This window comes from Thermobia domestica, chromosome 16 (genome assembly GCF_964235325.1).
Source record: "Thermobia domestica chromosome 16, izTheDome1.hap1.1, whole genome shotgun sequence".
Taxonomy (NCBI): Eukaryota; Metazoa; Arthropoda; class Insecta; order Zygentoma; family Lepismatidae; genus Thermobia; species Thermobia domestica.
In genome coordinates this window covers 71156686-71171233 of record NC_137469.1, presented here as the reverse complement: position 1 = coordinate 71171233, position 14548 = coordinate 71156686, and the positions used below count along the sequence as shown (strand labels likewise).

General features: G+C 33.6%; 1 protein-coding gene across 3 annotated transcripts in view; it reads left to right on the top strand.

Moving 5' to 3' along the window:
• Positions 1 to 12066, top strand: part of LOC145673146 (myb-related protein A-like) — a 114331-nt gene extending 102265 nt beyond the window's left edge. For all 3 annotated transcript variants that reach the window (XM_081742569.1, XM_081742568.1, XM_081742567.1), the window contains exons 12-15: positions 2557 to 2733; positions 6507 to 6647; positions 7778 to 7858; positions 10062 to 12066. In XM_081742569.1, the coding sequence (XP_081598695.1) occupies positions 2557 to 2733; positions 6507 to 6647; positions 7778 to 7858; positions 10062 to 10175 (513 nt within the window). In that variant the 3' untranslated portion in view covers positions 10176 to 12066. The remainder of the gene's footprint in view (positions 1 to 2556; positions 2734 to 6506; positions 6648 to 7777; positions 7859 to 10061) is intronic.
• Positions 12067 to 14548: the final 2482 nt, after the last annotated feature.

Here is a 14548-nt window from a genome sequence, read left to right as displayed (position 1 = left end):
ATACCGTTATCACGACTCCCTTATCTGCTTTCGATTTCGAGCCACTTTGAAAATCGGCATTTATTTTCGCGTTTCTAAACGGCTGAAAACGAAAAGCCACTAGGTGACTTGTGATAACGGTACTTCACTCAAAATAATATTGTCTAGGGCGCTCTTGTTCCACATTTCAGTTATCTTTTATCTATTTGAGGATATCACATAATTACTATAAAATTAGCGGTATTTTAATTTCGCCGGAATGAGGCCTCTTAATCGTTAGTCTCCTTTACCCTACAGAATGTAATTGTGAGACGTAGAACTGAACATTTTCATTTCATTTATAATCACAGAAAAAGTTCTCTATAAATTAACACTTCAACAGATCGAAGGGAAAAAGGAAGGAAGAAAACAAAGGAACATTGAAGAACAAGGAAGTGTTTGCGAAGTGTCCGTGTGGGCTGCATGACTTTTGTATTTTCCCTATCTTGTAAATCATCTAAGGAAAGTGCGTATAGTGTACCTTTAAAAAAGTATGATTTATTTTTTATTCGTATTATTATTATTTGTTTTCTGGTGAGTTTATTTTCCATTTCCGTTTCCTTTGTAAACAATTTATCTCCAACTGAAACCACACCCAGATCACACATATCAGGCATTATGGTTAACGAGCAGAGCACAGAGTTCACAAACCGTCGTTAAAAAATAATATAAAATAGGAAGCTTATGCCACAACAAAATATTAATCACTTATTAAACAACAGTTGTTTAAAACAGTGAAACTATAAACGATATATTGTTCATAGTTAAATTGTTGTAATTACTTAAAAGTGTTGAGTACCAATGCCATTTTGAGTTTAGTACATTATGATTTACATGCGGAATTATTTTTCTGTTTTCTGTGAAATGAACTGGAATTTTAATGATGTGAATTTACTAATTTATTCTTGAAAAGTAGTTCTTTCGCGCTTTTTCAAAATTAATTTGCGTTATTTATAAATGTTAATATTACTAAATTTTACAGTTATAGGTAATAAAATTTTCACGAAGCAAAAGGACATTTAACTAATGTGAAGAAGTCAGCAAAATTAAACCATTAAAATTCCAGTTCATTTAAGAGATGGCAGGAAGATAATCGTAATTCCTCATATAAAATGTAATTCAGTGGTTTGAAAAACAAAACTGGTACAAGTATTCAACACCGTTAATAATAACTCTTTTCATATTCTGTTACGGCATGGGTTTCCAACCTCTTTGTTACCTGACGTCTAATTGTCCTTCCTGGGGTCGTGCTTGCTGGCTCAGTGGTAGAGCGTTCACCTCTGGTGCATGAGGTCCTTGGTTCGATCCCAGCTCAAGTAAATTTTGTGGTGAACAAACACCGTGTACGTAGGTTTTCTCGAGGTTCTCCCGTATCCTCCCACTTTCTTCATTCCACCGTTTCATTCATTTCTCATCATCACTGTCTCCGTTAGCCTAACCGTGGAATGTAAAATTCAAAGATTTCATTTATTGATTGAATAGCTTTTACCTCTTACTCAGTCTTTCAGTACCTAATACTGAAAGACTGAGTTGTATGTAAGGGGTAAAAACTATTCAATCAATAAATGAAATCTTTGAATCTGAGAACTGAAAATTCAGTGTTCAGCATAGAGTGACGTCAGTGAAGTAACTAGCTTAAAGATACTATTGGACGCATATTCAGTAGTTGAAAACTTAAACTATAAGCGTCCTAAAAATTTAGCAGAAAGCTACAAACAATAGGATGTCTAAAGAAGACGACAGTTGCTCGACGAAATCGTTTGTAGCTTTATCAGGGTGTCGATCCGTCACGAAATCAAAAAACGGTCATGAAAGTCAAGAAATTTACCTTTTGGCTTTATATATATATATCTGTACAAATATAAGTACAGACTGGAAAATTCTGTTCTATAAAACGTCAAAATTCACCAAAATGTTTATGGTCTACTTTAGACGCTACCAAATCTCATGCATGAAAATTCGGCCTAATTCGCACTTGAGAATGTTACGAAATTTTATGGTTTGATGAAGAAAAGGTCACGAAAAATCATATAATTTCATTTTGGAATTTTAGTAGACACCCAGTTCATACAAATTTGGTAAATTTTTAACTAGGTGATTTAGATAATACAAAGTAGTTTTTACTAACAATTTGTAATGCAGAAGCAGCCTGATATAAGGAGGTTGCTGGGGAACATTCTTTTATCCCCGTGGTATATCGAAATGTGACCATAGACGTGAGGAAAATCAATCTATCCCGTTTCTTCTGCGAAATCCTATGGAATGAAGGATACGGGGCCAACTAGAGGAACGGTGAAAGCGAATCTAACGGTAAAATTGTGCTACAGAATAGTTTGCAGATTTTTTTTACTGTTTTAACTTTCAAAAATTTTTTTTTTAGCATGGTACTATTGAGGGACATGTATTCCTCCGCCTTATATCGAGCTTCTACCGTAATAATAGTTGTGAATTAATATGTAAGAAGAATTTCAGTCTTCATTTTATGTATTTGTTTATTTCCTATTTTGTCATGTTCGTTACAAGTTATTTTCTTTACAGGGTACCTTACAAGATAGTGGCTATTCCACTATAAAACGTAAATCTGCGCCACCTGTTGGAAAGGAAAACGCGCAGCCAAATCGAAAAGTAAGAAAGTCATTAGCCCCGACGTGGAGTACACCTGGAAATATTCCTGTACCTGGTGTCACCGAATTATCGTATGTTGTTGAAACCCCTGTAAGTACCGCCAGTTTTTTCTGTGTTCTTGTATATAATAATAGCAATTACTGCAGAAGCCTAGTGGGATAAGACTTATAATAATAATAATAATAATAATAAAGTACATTTAGATTCGAAAAAGAAAACAGATTTCTTTATTGCTCCAACATGTTTCGCATTTTCGTAAATCTTTGTTCGCTTTTGTCTTCCTTTCTGGTCTAGCGGCTAGCGCTTATGTCTTCGATGCATAAGGTGCACGGTACGATTCTCTGCAGCAGAGCATCGAATGTACCAATGGTTTATATCCCGCTTTAAACTGTGCGTCTCTTCCTGTACAGCCCCGCTGGTGACGAAGAACGTGAATGCAAACCGCCAGTTAATCGTTGTTGGATGTTACAAGAAGCCCATTCTGTTCGATGGCTCAAATACACAATGGAAAGAACATATCATAGAACGTATGTGTTTTGCAAGCAAACTTCGCTCGTTGTGATAGAGGTTAGGATTTGGGTAAACATGTTACTCTTTGATAATTGTAATTAGTTGGTATTCTACTTGAATGTTTCTGTACCAAATATATTACGAATATAAAAAGAAATCTAAATGTATGTAATACGTTGAACCAGGTAAAGAAAGGGTTGGTGTGAGTTGAGTGAAGCCCAAACATTAAAAAAAAATAAAAATAAAAATGACAGTCATTCTGGGATAAATAACGTCCAGAAACAACATTATTATTATTAATAATTTTTACCCACTAGTTTCTGTACATTCTTTCTATTAGAATATTGAAAACTAGTTTTTCAATATATTTTACACGCTGTTAAATATCAAGGATACGATCGTACGTGGCCCTCTACCTTTTACTTTATCGTAGTATACTGAAAATTTTTGCAGCAGAACACTGGAAACACCAGTAGATACTTTGATTTTGATAATTGATAGAGCATTAATTATTGCTTTGCCATATGTGGTGTTGAGATAGTTTTCTGAATGGGAAAAGAACCCCGTAGGTCTTAAAGGAGTTGAAACTGGTCATAAAAAATCCGGGATTATTTTTTCCAGATATCAGTCATTGTCTGATTGTCATCTTTAATAGGTCCACTCCAAAGCACGTTGTAAGATAATAATAAGGGGATGACCCCTGTGTGTTAGGATCAAAGCACCCTCTTTGATGTGGAAGATTTGGTTCTATTCCCGGTAGAAGTTCATGTAATTCAGATCCTAAAGTAAGGTGTAGGTATATCCTAGGTGTCATGTATCCTTGTGTTGAAAGGAACTCTGAACTCCAAATCATTCATAAATAAACTCAGGATAAACAAGAGCAAGGTGAGTGCCTTCTTAAATAAAATGAAATTTTTACTTTTACTCTCCACGCTATATTCTTGAGGCTAAAGGAGACAGGTGATTAATGAAGATGAATGATAATGAAAAAGTTGGGTGGAATGAAAAAGTGTGAGAAAACAGAAAAACCTGGAAAATCCAAGATTCGATGTTGTCTACGATAGTTATTTAGCCTGGAATTGAATCAGATACCCAAGCACCAGAAGTGAGTTCTCTGCCACTGAACCACCGTGCCCCCTGGATACATTTTTGGTTTATGAGAGTTGTTCAAGCTGCTTAAGTTAACAACAAAACATTCGTAATTTTTCAAACATGTAAAAAAAAAAAAAAAAAAAAAAAAATCTATGAGAAGTTTATGAATGATAAGTCAAATTGTTATCAGAAGTTTAATTTACAGACCTTACAAGATATAACTACATAAAACCAACTTCATTCTCTCCAAGACCAGATCGCTATGATTTGTGTGATGCATGATAAGCTATTATTTGTGGCTCTGTAGAGCAGCTTCAATAAGACAGATGACAGAAATACATTATATCAAATGTATAAGTAGTGGTTGGTATTTTTGTTATGTAAGAAATATTAAGACATTGTCTTATTCACTTCCTCTTTCAATGAATTCCTGTCAGGTATTCCTCACAATTAAATATCTTGTAGTGAATCCGTGGTCGTTATTTGGTAAACTATCAGTCAAATATCTGATAAGTAATGATCCATTACTGCCTCCTAGGATTCTTTAGCACTCAACAGTTAATGTAAGACTGTGAACTATCAGCAAAGATTGTTATATTTTTATGTGTGTGTTGAAATTGGAAAGCGCAGTCATTTTCCTATGATGTAAAAGTCCATAACTAATGTGTGCGCAGAAAACGAGTGTACACATGAAAAAATCAGTAATATGAAAAATATCAAACAAGTGCATTTTAAAAGTGCATGTCGATAGTTTTTAATTAAAAACACTTGGCATTACAGCATGCGAAGGGCTGTTTAAGTGTGCGCACATCGAAAACCATCGCTATTATTTCTAGCTTTCTAGACCTGAGTTCTCTAACGTAATTTTAGTAGCTCCTTAATAATTGCATCACGATGTTAATTTCAACACTGAAAATTGTTCCTTAAATTGAACCAAACCCGGGACAGTGCACGCTAATCAATCGAAAGTATTTTTTAAAGTTACAGTTAAGATTAAATATTTTTCATGATTGACTATCTTAAAGCTTAAGGCCTACAGTGTTCGCGGTATATTTAATAATTTTATATGTATAAAGGTAACCAAGAAAGTTCTGTCGCTTTTTGTGGAGATTTGTGTTCAGTTGGCCCTTACACCGTGAGTTGAATGCGAATGGAGATAGGTCAGTTGTTGGTGTGGGTATATCCAACATACTACCTTGTTGTGGCAGTTCAGTTACGCCGTGAATTTGCGTTAAGGACAGTGAACATGGGATCTCCACAGAGCCTCATAAGGGTGTGTATGCTGTACGAGTTCAATCTGGGGTCAAACGCTGCTGTAGCGGGACGGAAGATATGTCAAGCCATTGGTGAGGGTATCGTGACTACGCGGACAGTGCAGCGGTGGTTTAACAAGTTTAAGGACTGTGACCACAAATTCGAAGACACGCCACGTGCCGGAAGACCAACACATGTACAAAAGGATCTTCAGGCAGCAATTGAGGCCAACAGTGGCCAGACATGTGAGAAACTGGGAGTACAATTCAGTGAGAGTAGAGAAACCATTCGGCAGCACCTTCATCAACTTGGGAAGCAATACAAGTTAGGTTGATTTATCCCACATGATTTGACTCGGGGCCAGAAGGCAACGCAAGCAGACCCTATGTTTCTTTGTTGTCTCGTCTGAGGAAGTAGCCATTTCTGGACAAGAGAAGTGGTCTTGTACAAGGCTCACTAACTGCTACGAACTGGTCAAAACATCAATGCAACTGTGTACTGTCTAGCAGTTGAGCCGTGTTCAAGAAAAACTCAAAACTCTGGAGCCAGCGCTTCTGAATCACAAAGGGGTCCTCCTGTTACAGGACAATGCTAAGCCCCATATGGCTAGGATGATCCGGAACATTATTCTACGCCTTGGATGGGAAACACTTGCATCGGCCATACTCTCCGGACATTGCACCGTCCGATTATCACCTGTTCCATTCCTTGGACAATCACCTTAGAGGACGCTAGTTCAAATTCCTAGTAGAAGTGCACAATGCACTTGATACCTTCTTCGCTTCACGACCCACCAAGTTCTACCGCGATGGAATCCATGGCCTTCCAGAATGTTGGCAGAAGGTCGTCGATGCTGATGGGGACTATTTTTGATCTTGCAGGTACGTGTTAGGTGACATATCGATATTCGAAAGTGGTAGGTGTAAAGGCGACAGAACTTTCTTGGTTACCTTTATAGTTCATTACCTGTATTAAATTGTGTTATTAAAATATTATTTTATTTACAGAGCAAATCGCTTGTTGGTGATACGTCCGTATTATTCTCTCCTCCGTCGATCATCAAAGAAACATTGCCCGAAGAAGCTGGTGGGCTAATGATCAGTTCAATTGGTTTCCCTTCGCTGCTACAGCCTTCACCTGGTTCAAAGGTAAAATCTAATATGATACTATAGTCAATATAGTATAATGCAATCTGTTTATATGTTATTTCCACAATAACATGTAAATCAAGACGATACATTTGAAGATTTGACTGTATAGGATGAACCCGTTACTTTTTGCTTCCTCAACGCAAGTTTTATTTTTAAGTTGTATATTAGTTGTTGTTAAAAGGCGACAAATAACAGTAGGTACAATCTGCTCATTAAGAGTGTTCTTTTCATAATTCATTTCATGTACAGCATAAAATATTTTTTATTTTCCTGGAACAGATTGTTTAATTATCAGTTATTATTGGCAACAAAGAAACTTTTTAGCACCATAAAAATTAGATTTTGTCAATTTTCTCAAATTTTACAAGCAGATTTACCCATAAGGGTAGAATTTCATTCAGCTCGATGTTATATATTGATTAATATACCCCCTCTTTTCACAGTATTATAGTTTAAATAAGTAAGTTAATCATAATTTTGGGTTCTATCGTCGCTTTCTAATTGATTCCTTTTCAGCACCGAGGCTATGTGAGATGATCTAGTAGTTTCGTTGGTTTAGAACCACATGAACATCGAACTTAGGTTTCGTATCCCGTTTTTCTGTATACATCGACAACTTTAGTTAACATTAGTTGTGGGTGCATAGCTAACATATGTTGTCCGGGGTTCAATTTCCGATGGTACATGAACTTCCCAATGAGCCAGCGTTGTATATTGCTAATTGAATAATATTGGATTGACAGGTCAAGAAAACTTGAAATAATGGGTTTGGAATCTATGTACTGTGTTTATTCCCGAATTAAGAATGGCTCATCAAGAGCATGAGATATTATTATTTCTAGTTAAATTCGGTACTCGCTATGTATTGGTTTCGTTCTGTTTAAACGCTATTAAAAATTTTGAAATAGCATCAAATGTTGAAAGCGAAACGAGAAAACCTGTGCATAACACTACGACAGATGGAGAATTATGTACAAAGTTAGGAATAACTATAATTGGAAATTAATTTTTGTAGATGAAAATGAATCACTTTAAAAATCTTTCCCTAAAATTTATTCCGAGGAACTCACTTTTGAACATGAACATACTTGTAGTAATGGATTGTATTTTGATTTTCTATCATTCAGAACCAAACTAGTCTTCATAAATCTGCTGCTGTCAAGAGAATCCAGTTCGGAGAAGGTGCACATGAACGAAAATTACCGAAGGTAAGGATCATGTGGCTTGACTCTTTTTTGATTGTATTTTCACATTACATACATTTTAAGGTCAGAAAAATTCAGTTTTAGATAAACTAAAAATAGAACTTTAAATTTATTCATATATTTTATTTATAAATATATTATTAATATTATTAACCAAAACAGTTTGAAGTTTGTCCCCACGTTCACTGATGCATTTGAAAATGGCATTTTTGTAGGTATCAAGCCCATTCCGTTTTTATGTAAATATACAGAATCCGTAAATGACATGCCCCCATCCTTTTTAAACTAACAGTTTAATTGATTCATAGCTGTATGGTTAACATATGATTCGGGTTCGATACCCGGTAAGAGCTCATGTTTCAGAACCCACGTTAAGCTGTAGGACTATGTGTATACCGTGGGTACAGGAAAGAAAAGAACGATTAATCAACTTGTAAGTGGTACCTGGTTTAGTTCCACGTGATATAACTTTCTCTTTTGCATGTGAATCTGATTTTGCTCCGAACACACACAGTAATTAAATAAATGAATTGTTATTAGAGAGAATTGCCGATAACATTTCATCAACACGAAAGTGGAAAATTGAATACTTGTCAAGAAAACCTAATTAACACAGATCGATAACGTGATGTATAATTCTTATTATTATTATTATTATTATTATTATTATTAAAGTAAAGTAAAGCAAAGATTGGCAACATGTCATATCACATAATTTTACAGTATTCCAGTTACCACCTTCTTGATCATAAAACTGATAAAAATTTTCAGTATTTTATTTCTCGAAATGTTACCGTAAGTTTATTTTGTGATATTTTAATGTAAATTCTATTTTAACCTGAAACATTCTACCACTCACAGATATCTACCAGGGTGAATGAATATAAGTAAATATTGAAATAGAACTTGATTTCTTGGAAGCAAATGTTTCGACCTTGTACATTATGTTCATAAATCAGAGGGTTTTTTTTTTCAATCCAAAGAAGCAACAGAAAGTACTTGCATATTTTGGTGGTAGCCTATTCGTTTAATATTCTTAATAAGTATACGTATTCCGTACTGAAAATATTTTCACTTTTGTTGTGCGTAATTGCTTAACAAAGCCTTTTGTTGTCGGACCACTTAATATAAAATTTCACCCCTATGAAAAATGTCATTACGATCAATATGATATATATTTTTTTTTTAATGGAATTATTTTATCTGTAAAAATACGAAATAGAATGTATAAAATTAGAACGAACTTCTCACCTACTAATATTCTCCAATCTACTTTTCTTCCATAGTCAACATACTAATACCATTTTTTATGGAATATGTAAAAGACGCATAAAAAGGGTAGTAGTACGTTGAATAATGCACTAATCTGTTTATATGTATTCCAAGAATTATTGTATATAGTAATAGGAGTAAACCAACAATTCACTGGAAATGGGAGTGACAACCAATATTGATAAAATTTACGTAATAGTTCTTAAATTTTCATTGTTAATTTATAATAATAATAAAAAAAAAAAGTGTTCATGTGTAGCACTCAAAATAAAAATTGATTGAGGGACGTTAGTAGATGAGTAATTCGTTATATTACAATAAGTTCCATACGCTCAACAAGTAATTATGATTACATAATATTTTGAAGTGACAGGTTGTTACATTTTAAAAAATCACTTTGTGTATCTTGAAATGTTTTATTCTCTGGTTGGTAATTAATCTATAGTTTTGTTTGCCAATCACGTATTATTTGAGATCTTAAAGAAAGGCCTGTTGACATCAAAGACTTTTGTGAAGGTGTTCTGTACTGTGTGTATGTGAGAAAGATAGAAAAAAATCGTGTTCATTTTTGAAAAGTGTAATTTTGTGTAATTAAGATTTATAGTCTGGTCGAAATTTATGAAATAGTATAGTAATCATTAATAATAATGCATGATAAATTGAAAGAACATGATCGATAAAAGTGGGTGGACACTGATTGCAAGATTTAAACCAAACGTAGGAGACAATAAAATTGTGTAAATTCGTTTCTTTTTATCCAAGCCTTCAGTTATAAACATTGTTCATACATCAATGAACAAATAATAAAAATATCTTCGGTTTTGTTTTCTTTAAAGTATGCGGCGCGGAGTAGTTTAACGTTCATCCTAACTTTGTTATTATACTAACTAGATTTATATTTGAACAAAATGTAACTTTGTATATTTCATTTCAGCTTGATGTAAGGTGGGAAATGGTAGCATTTGGAAAGACTCAGGATCAACTGGATCTTACAGAACAGGCACGCCAGTACCTGAATGCTTTGAAACCTCGCTCTCTAAATCTTTAATTAAAAACTTTCATATTCGGTGACTTCATCTAACAGCTGTGATTCTTCAGTGAAACAAGACATTCATTGCTAGGTCACGATGTATATTTTTTATATGATTCTGCGAGATAGTAATGAACATGTAAGATTAATCAGTGCGCGTGTGCTGTTGTGTGTATGTATATATATTAATAACATTTCAGCTAAGTACCGCTGCATAACTTTTAAATCTTGTAATAAAACGTGATTTTTGTTGTTTATAATGTAAACAGGACATTGACAAAACATCTTAATTATTGGATACATATTTTTTTTTGGTTCTGTAGTGTTGAATATACTCAATACGTTGTGTAATATTTTTTTTTCGCACAGATATCATTACAGAACGATTATTTGGTAATGTTTGTTGACACCTGGTTGTTAAGTTTCAGTGAAGTGGTATAGTTTATTCTGACGAGGTATTTTTTAGAAATTAATTCATTTAGTCATAACGTTTAAGCGTTTGATTTTTGTTTAAACCTATAATGTTGTTTTTGTAATAATACTAAGAAGAATTAATTAGATTGAAAGTGGATTGCTAATTAGTTGTAGAAAAAAAAAAAAAAAGAGTAGGAATTGTTTCTACAGATGTTTTGTTTCGAGCACGTAGATAAGAAATACTGCACTCGTGCTACTCGCTTGTGGTAGCAAGTCTTCTCCACTTTTTATAGTGGCAGCTTTTAAGGGTAGTATTTTGATACGTACCTACTTTTTTATATATATAATTTGAATATAGGATGTGTTGTTATTTGTAACTTTATCGGATGTAGAGATGTGACTGATAATGTTTATTTATTTAAGAAAACAAGAAAAAAAAACTATGTAGATAGCTTACATTTTTCTTTCTTTTGAAGAATTAGACCCCAAGTATTATAACTGTGTACATCGGTTTATTCACATTCCATCGAAAATCCACCACTCATATATATTTTTTAAAGATGAATATATAATAGGTCCCTCTCGTGATTACAGTAAGAATGTAAAAATTATGGTTATGTTGTGTGTAAAATTCCGTACTATTGAACAATAATATTTATGATATGGCTTTCCTACTAAATTTTGTATAATTGCAGTGTCTACTAATTGTAAGTTGTTGAATTGTGTCCCTAAAGTTTTGGAAGTTTTCCTCGTTAAAGCTGGCAACACTAAAATATTACGAAAACAAATGAATATTAAATATTGCCAAAGAAATATATATATTTATAATATATTAATTTTAAAATCTTTGTTTATCAATAAATTATAGTATTAAAGCGTTCATTTTTTATTAGTATTTATGGTCAGTTTTTCTTCTCCACGATCTGAAGATGGTCGTGCGATTTTGGGTAATTAAAAGGAAGAATAGAAATTCACTAATTCTTTAAAAAATTGTGCATACTCTTGATTCTTAGCTCATGAGAGGGTAACCAATACTTTAAAATAAATTCTGCATTATTTTACCGTAATTAACATTTTTTTTTTCCTTCAATATAACCGCTTATTTGTTGTGAGAGGAAAAGGTTAGTAAATTTGAAACTAATTTTGCCCTTAAAGCTTTCGAAATGTTCGTTGAATACCACGATAATTTTCTATATTTGTGTCCTTCGAAATTGACGCACTATTATATGGTTTGTCATTTAGAAATAAATGTGATATAATTTTTAATTCATTGGAATTTTCTAATTCTTACGAAATCTTTCGGAAATTTCTAATAGATATTCCACTGCACTCTAATCCTTTTATAGGAGTGCTTGATACTCTTGACCGGGAGTATGAGATGCCTATAGCTGCGATTGAATGGTTCTCACGCTTGACATTATTGCTATGCTCATGCCTTCAATTATCGATAATGACTTAGAACTTGAGTGCCTTATTTTTGGACACAAAGAAAATATATTTTTTTTTTTATATATATATATAAAAGTATATTTTGATATCTTTTATAAGCCCTTCTCAGGATACCGATAATAATGAAAAATGAATGTTTTGTTATTCTGTTCATAAAGTACACTATCTAATTAGGGACCAAAGCAGTATTATTTAAAATATATTTTTGACATCAAGAAATGATTATAAGAAGCAAATCAGTGCTCTTGCATTTACACCAAAGATTAGAAACTGAATGTTTATATTTCACTAAGTACACAGTTTGATTTGCTTATTAATATTTTGTTAAACATAACTGATATAATTTTTTTAAAAAACTTTGCTTATCTAAGACCGACTTGTGTATTCTATGATGTTAACGTGAATGTCAAATTAATATGAAGTTAAAAAGGTGTGATCTACAAACAAATTTAACAAATTGTGGCCTTAAGATTAATGTAATACATATGTATTAAAAAAAAAAAAAAACTGAATTTATGAAATAATGCAGATACTACGTCAAGCATGAGTACAAATTCTTTTTCAAGTCATACAACTTGCCGCTGTGTAGGACTAGTACTTTGGGAAGCAAAATCACTGAAAATGACACAGGCGTTAAAATAATTGTGTGCGTGTGTAATAACTTATAAAAGCGGGTGACAAGTAGAAAATAGCATTGTAATATATATTTATAACTGTAATAGCATGAAATTAGCATTCTCTTTTTTGTATATGTATGTTCAGACTATTAATATGAAAGAAAAAGCATCAGTAATATATATATATTATATGTCGCTTCATATTTGGAAGATATTTATTTATATGTTTGATCAGACGGTTTTTTTGTAAAACTTTTTTTTTTTTATTTTCTCAAGTTGTTTTCCATTTTTCAAAGTTTACTCAATATTAGCTTTTGTAATGAAAAGAAACTAATGCGCATGTAACTTTTTGATGTTATGTGTGGTTAAATTATATTAAGATAATTTTTGGCTTCGAGGTATTTTATCTTTTCCTCTGTGATGAGATACCGTATAGTATTTTTTAAAAATGAATGTGTATAATAAGTTATTCTACTAATTGGCCTGATTTTATCGTGAAAATTTCATTTTTTTAAACTTAAAATTAGTAACATTGATAATATCTGTACAGTTAACTTGGTCATTTGGGTATGTAATGTACTGTACCTTGTGTTTTACCCAGTGAATTTCAGTATTACGGATGATTGATGGACATCATACATTTCGGAAAATATTTTGACATGGCTAGGCGAAAGGAATTGGGATCTTTGTGTGTGTGTGCGCTCATATACCGAGATAATAGTATCATCTGTTGTTTCCGCTCTTTTTTACCTTCCTTCCTTCCTTCCAATTGTACAGTAGACTGTAATTTTTGTTATGGATGGACACTGGGCTGTATTGCTTGAGTGATGAGGAAATAAAAATTAACAGAAAATGATGAAATAGCTAATAACATTATTTCTCTATTGAAGGTCATGAATATAAGAGCTGTTTGTTTAATTTGTTTTTGCTCCTCAGAAAGTATTAATTGAAGCTCGAAATCCTCACCATAGGTACATGTGAGAACGTCACATGATGTTATAGTGTTATCGCTTACCTGAACCCAGGAAGTATGAAGTGAGACGTTGGCACGTGCTATGTGATTGTGTCGGATTGTGAAGTGGGTGATCGAAAGGAGCAGCAAATCTATGTTAAATTTTCTTTTAAACTTGGGAAAATGGCGTGGAAGACCCGGGTTCGATTTCTAGTGGGAGCTCATGTGGTTCGGATTCCACATTAATCAGTAGATCCATGTCTCATATAGACTCGCTGCTGAACGGGACGTTAAAATCAAAATCAACTCAACTCAGACTTGGAAGAAATGGCTGAAGAGATATGCAAGTAGCATTCAGTAATGCATCAATGAGTCACATAACAACCTTTCAGTGGTTTACGTGTTTTTAAGCTGGAAGAATTTCCTGGAGGGGGGATATCCATCTGTTAATCGGAACGGGAGGAAAATTCCTCAGGTCAATACACTTGAGGTGCAATTGCAGACTGACTGCCCTTGAAATAGCGGGGCATTTTATTTTTTAAACGTTTCCATTGGCTTGTGTCACTCGAGGACCTAGCGATGGTCAGAGCAATCGTATCACCATCTGCAGGGATCTAGAGGAAACGATCAACAATCTGACATCTCTGCCTAGTATAATCACAACAGGGTGGGTAATTTACCCCGAAACCAAGGCAATTGTCCCAATGGAAGTCACCTAGATCCCAAAAACCTAGAAAGGATATCCAAGTCCGATTCCGTGTATTGTTTTATATGTTCGAGGTCCTGTATCACGAATTGGTATAGTACCAAATTGTCAGAAAGTCTTTAGAGCTGTGTTCCGACGGTTACGCGATTCTGTTCGTCGTAAATGGCCGGACAGTGGCGTTTGCGCCATGACAATATTCCGTATTGCGTTTCAGGAAAGCGTTCGACTCGAGGGAAAAAAAAAAAAAAAACGT